The following is a 5,591-nucleotide window of genomic DNA, read 5'->3' on the forward strand; positions in this document are numbered from 1 at the left end:
CTGATTCACAACAATTTGGAGAAAAAAATAATCTTTAATTTTAATATGTCCTCCATTATCATGTTAAAAACCCTATTTTTAAATGTTACACAGTCTTAAACTCTGCATGCCATTTCTCAATCTTCGTATGTGATTCCAGGACAAGAAGAAAGTGGCGTGTCGACATGACTGGCATCAAACCGGGAATACTGTCGTCATCACAATTTATGCCAAAAATGCACTTCCTGAATTCTGTACGATAGAGGCCAACCGGACAGTGGTGAGTAATGAAACCCAAGTCTAAGATGTTCCCCTTAAATGGTTTAAATATCTGCTTTTTACCATATTTTATAGAACTGTCTGCCTACAGAACTAATTTAAAGTAAAAATTTGGCACCAGTGGAGTTTTCTGTTTTACGAATATTTCATTTGAAAAAGAAAAAGCAGGAAAAATGGCGTCCTCACTGATTTAAATCAGCAAAAACAGAACTTTAAGAAAGTAAAAAGACCCTTTTTTGTAGAATTTTTTTTTTGTCATGAAAGTTTTTCCGTTACATAATATTTTTAGTTTAAGAAAACAAGTCTTAGTGACTAGAATTATTGTTTTAAAATAGGAATTCATGGCCAATTTTTTAAAACTTTTTTATTTTAATTTAATTTATTTTTATTATTTCTAAGGTATCTGTTTTTACAGTGGTTAAAATGTCAATATTCACACAAATCTTCTTTTTTATCAGAGGAAACTAAAGATAATTTCTTTCTGTTGACGTCCTCAATGATCAAAGTCTTTTAAAAGGGAGATTTATCTCAACTCTTTTGGCTCAAATTGACCCACTTTGAAATTCAAAAATATAAAACAAAAATGTGCCAAACTTAGAAGCATTTTTTCGTTTTGAAACTTTTCCTGCTTAGCTTATTTAGTGTAATCAATAAACAAATTGTTTAATTGTTCTATATTACTCTGTTAGTCTGTCTGTAATTCAATTAGAAACAAACATCAATGGATCAATAAAGTTATATTCTATTCTATTCTATTTTATTTTATTTTGTTTTATTCTATTCTGTTATGTTCTATTCTGTCAACTTTATTCTATTTTATGTTATTTCATTCTGTTCTTTTTTATTTAATTTTGTTCTATTTTATTATATTCTATTCCACAGAAACTTACATAATAAAACAGTTAAAAGTTCCCATACTTCATGATTTTGCCTGAGAACTGGTATATTAAGTGCTGTAAGTCCGTCTCAACAACCTTTTGTCCTTTTCTCCGTAGCTCTCATGTCAAATCCAGTTTGAGAGTGATAAGATTTTCAAGAGGAACTTCCACCTCTGGGGGGTGAGTATTACAATATTCACCAAAGATCCTACAACAGATCTGGTTTAATGCTATTTACATGCAGGTCATGTGATCTGCCTGGTGTTTTAGCTACAAACCACAGGAACATGAAACATGAGGAGGAATCTGGGTCAGGTGACGCCACTTTTATCTAATCCAGCGTTTTTTAACAATTTACACATAATCAAATACTTTAGCGGCTCAGTTGACTGCATGCAGGATCTGGAACATGGAGAACCAGGGTTTGTTTCCCATGCTTACTCTTAGTGTGGACTCTTAGGCAAGACCCTTCATGTCTACCATGTAGGGGGCTCTCCCTGCGCCGGTCTCCAGCCCAGATGAAATACATTGTTGCGTTGGAAAATGGATCTGGTGTAAAAAAAAAACATCTACCAAAACCAAATGTGCAGATCAGAGAAAACTGATTCTCTGTTGTGACCCCTAAAGAGATACACAGGGAGGGCCATGAGTTTCCATAGTAAAAATAAATCTTCTATTTTAAAGTATTTGGCGAGCCAAATACTATTTGGCGAGCGCCAAATACTATCTGGCGAGCGCCAAATACTATCTGGCAAGCGCCAAATACTATCTGGCGAGCACCAAATACTATCTGGCGAGCGCCAAATACTATCTGGCGAGCACCTAAAACTATCTGGCGAGCACCAAATGCTATCAGGCGAGCACCTAAAACTATCTGGCGAGCACCAAACACTATCTGCTGAGCACCAAATACTATCAGCTGAGCACCAAGTACTATCTGCTGAGCACCAAATACTATCTTGTGAGCACTAAATACTTTCTGATGAGCACCAAATACTTTCTGGTGAGCACCAGATACTATCTGGTGAGCACTAAATACTATCTGGTGATAACCAAATACTATCTGGTGATCACCAAATACTATCTGGTGAGCACCTAAAACTATCTGGTAAGCACCAAATACTTCAGGTGTGCACCAAATACTATCTGGTGAGCACCAAATACTATCTGCTGAGCACCAAATACTTTCTGGTGAGCACCAAATACTATCTGGTGAGCACCAAAAACTATCAGGTGCACACCAAATACTATCCTGTGAGCACCAAATACTATCTGGTGTGCACCAGATACTATCTTGTGTACACCAGATACTGCCTGGTGCTTAATCTGTAAAGTACCATTTACAATCATTTTTTTTGCTAAAAACTTTTTTTTTTACTTCAATTTTTTTCACTTTAGTGTCCCTTTGAGGCTCTGTACTTTCTTACGGGGGAAAATCATTCATCTTCAGGATATATAAAACGTTTTTGTAAAATGTTGTTCAACAGGCTTTTACTTTGGGAATTCACTGATGTCTTCTTTACCATAAAGACATAAAAATAAAGTAGTGACTCTGTTACTTTTTAACACAGGGCACAAGATATTCCCGCACTATTTTATATTTTTAGGGAGTAGTCAGGAATTTGGACATATGTGTGTTCATGAAGACTCTTAAACTTCTTGCTGAACTCTTTGATTTTAGGTTATTGATGTCAAAAAGAGCGCCGTCAACTTGGTCCCTTCCAAAGTAGAAATAACCCTTCGCAAAGCCGACCAGGTGTCCTGGGGCAAACTGGAGGACCCCAACCACAAGGCCGAGCCAGAGCCCGTGGAGGAGGCGGTAACGGAAATGCCAGAGCCGTACAATCCGGACTGGGACATTGCAGACGATGACATCAGCGACTCGGATGAAGAGTGGGCTTACGACACCCAGGAGAACAGAAAGGCGAAGAGCAAAGAGGATCAGGAGGAGACGAAGACGGAGGAGACCGAGCAGAATCTGAAGAGGAAGCAGGTGGAGGAGGAGATGAAGAACGCAATGAGGGAAAAGCTGAGAGCGGAGGAGGAGAAGAAGAGGCTAGAAGAGCAGAGAAAGCAAGAGGAAGAAGGATATGAAGACATGCCTGATCTTGAGGACCATGATGCTGATGTAGAGTGAAAACAACAACTCCCTGCTTGAGATTTTGTAGAAAATAAAGCTAAACATTTGCCTCTAAAGTTTTCTCATTCTTAAAAAAAAATCTAATTTATTGATATTCTGGAAGTGATTTCTTACATACCCACAATTTGTTTGTTTTTATGACCACAATCCTCTGAGTGAGGTTGAAGTGTAATTTATCACAAGTACAGACTAAACTAAGACATACAGTCTAATCAGTGGTTTAGTGTCCCTTGAGTTTTTCTGCGATTGATTATTCATTGAAAGGCCTAATGACTAATTAGAGAATCCACTGGCTCTGCGGTTCACAGTTTTGGTCCTTAAGAATCACACTTCCATACATGTGAGCTTTTCATCATTACAAGGTCACTGCCTACTCTGCCTTTGTTCCTCCCTGAAGCTTCCTAGTGCTGGAAAAGAAAACAAATACTTGATTTAAGCATTACAGATGCAACTATTTTAGCATTTTCACACACATCTGTATCTCTGGCTTTTTTTAAAAATTAAGTTAGTAAAGCTTGTAGCCAGTGTGTTCAAAATAAATCAACTAAAACTAAATTTAAGTTGGAAAAAAATAGATTAGTGGTTTTGAAATGTGGAAATTTAAATAAAAAATAAGCATAAAGATCCCTGAATTGGATCACAACTCATCCAACAGCAAAAAGCAGGGCAGGAAGAAATAATATTCTAACAAGCTTCATTTAAAAAAAAAAAAAAAAAAAACTTTTAGGCAAAAAATGCCTTTTTTAAATAGTTTTTTTTCATCTTTACTAAAAACTAGGGCTGGGAATCGATTTTAAAAATTAACTATTAATCACAAACCTCAAAAAAATGAATTTTGAGTAATCGCAAAAAAATTTTCTCATGTAGTCTGACAGTACTTCTAGTTTTATGGCTTATTCTACTGCTTTTAAATATGTGTATATGATTTTGTTTTTAGATATTGCCAAGCACTTTGTTACGCAATGTTGTATGGGAAGTGCTACAAAAAAAATCTGATTTTATCCTTTTAATTTTATTTCAGTGCCCGAATTGTCAAATAAAATCAACATTTAGCCTGATACTTCTCAGAGAAGAGGTACGTTAGATTATTCCTTACACTGATGACCTTGTTTTCTTTCTTTTCTCTACAACTGCATAATTCAAAGAAACAACCAACACAAGATCCACACTTCAATAGTTTGTTTAATCTCCAGAAGGTTGCACTGACTTTGTCTTTGTTATACACTGCACATTAGAACACCAAAAAAAAACACCTCGCAATATACAAGGTCGTGCAACATCTAGTCTGGCTCCCAGTCTTGATATGCTGTTCTGATGAGAGATGGGGGTGTGGTGCATTCACAATGTTGTTTATTGAGTTACTGCTGCACAAAAATGGCTAAATGTTTGGGATCGGCAGAGTTCAGCAGACGTCTTCCTTATCTGCTCCAGGTAAGTCTTTGGAAGAGATCAGTCCAAAATAAAATCTTTGCACTTTAGCCCCCCTTAATAAAAGAAGGAAAAATATATATAGCAATAAAAAAATACAACACATTCAAAGGAAAAAAAATATTGATTATAACATCTTTCAAAACAGGTAAGTACGTATTCCAAAATGGCTTTTATGTATGCGAGTTCCTGGGCAACTGTGCGGTCATTTTCTGGTTAAATCAAAAAGCAATGCATAAAAGATTCACTTCAAAAATGACTTTACACAGACTGAACGTCACTCTTGTTTTAACAACTCATTCAAAGTCAATAAATAACACTCAGAAATTTCAATATGTTGCCTCAAAAGCACAGCTTACCTATACGGTTTAGGAGTACCTTTTCTGCTGCCAGGACATCTTATTACACTGAAGTGATAGTAAAGGAGCCATCACATGTACATGGGAGCAATTTTGAACAACACTTGCTTCCGTACCCCTTAATATTTAGCATTCTTTTATGTTTGCATACATTAAATATTACCAATACTTTTATCTCTATACATTTGTCATAAATAAAATCATTTCATTGTTAAAAAAAATCATTTATAAACACTCAAAATCTAAAACGTACGCACGCACTCACGGAAACAACTCCCCCCGCCCCTTTAAGTTTGCTTCTTTGTAAAGTGCAAGGCAAGATACAAGTACAGTAAACTTTGAAATGTATGCACACGACAGCTTTTGCTTGTAAAGCGCATCAGAAGTTCGCAAACTCCCAGGGATGCCTCGATTTGAAATCCAAACTACAGACTTGGCACAAAACCACTAAAGCCTCAAAGGTGTAGAGCGTATAGCTGGCACACTATGGATACAGAAGCACAATCCTACCACAGCTGAACATCTACA

The 5,591-nt window shown here is 36.3% G+C and overlaps 1 protein-coding gene across 1 annotated transcript in view; it reads left to right on the plus strand.

Moving 5' to 3' along the window:
* The window catches only part of zgc:92429 (uncharacterized protein LOC445063 homolog), a 14,617-nt gene extending 9,061 nt beyond the window's left edge, over window positions 1–5,556 (plus strand). Inside the window, exons 9-11 of the mRNA XM_024288148.2 lie at window positions 140–259; window positions 1,254–1,316; window positions 2,818–5,556. Of these exons, the coding sequence (XP_024143916.1) occupies window positions 140–259; window positions 1,254–1,316; window positions 2,818–3,273 (639 nt within the window). The 3' untranslated portion in view covers window positions 3,274–5,556. The remainder of the gene's footprint in view (window positions 1–139; window positions 260–1,253; window positions 1,317–2,817) is intronic.
* Window positions 5,557–5,591: the final 35 nt, after the last annotated feature.

This window comes from Oryzias melastigma, linkage group LG18, assembly GCF_002922805.2.
Source record: "Oryzias melastigma strain HK-1 linkage group LG18, ASM292280v2, whole genome shotgun sequence".
Lineage (NCBI taxonomy): Eukaryota > Metazoa > Chordata > Actinopteri > Beloniformes > Adrianichthyidae > Oryzias > Oryzias melastigma.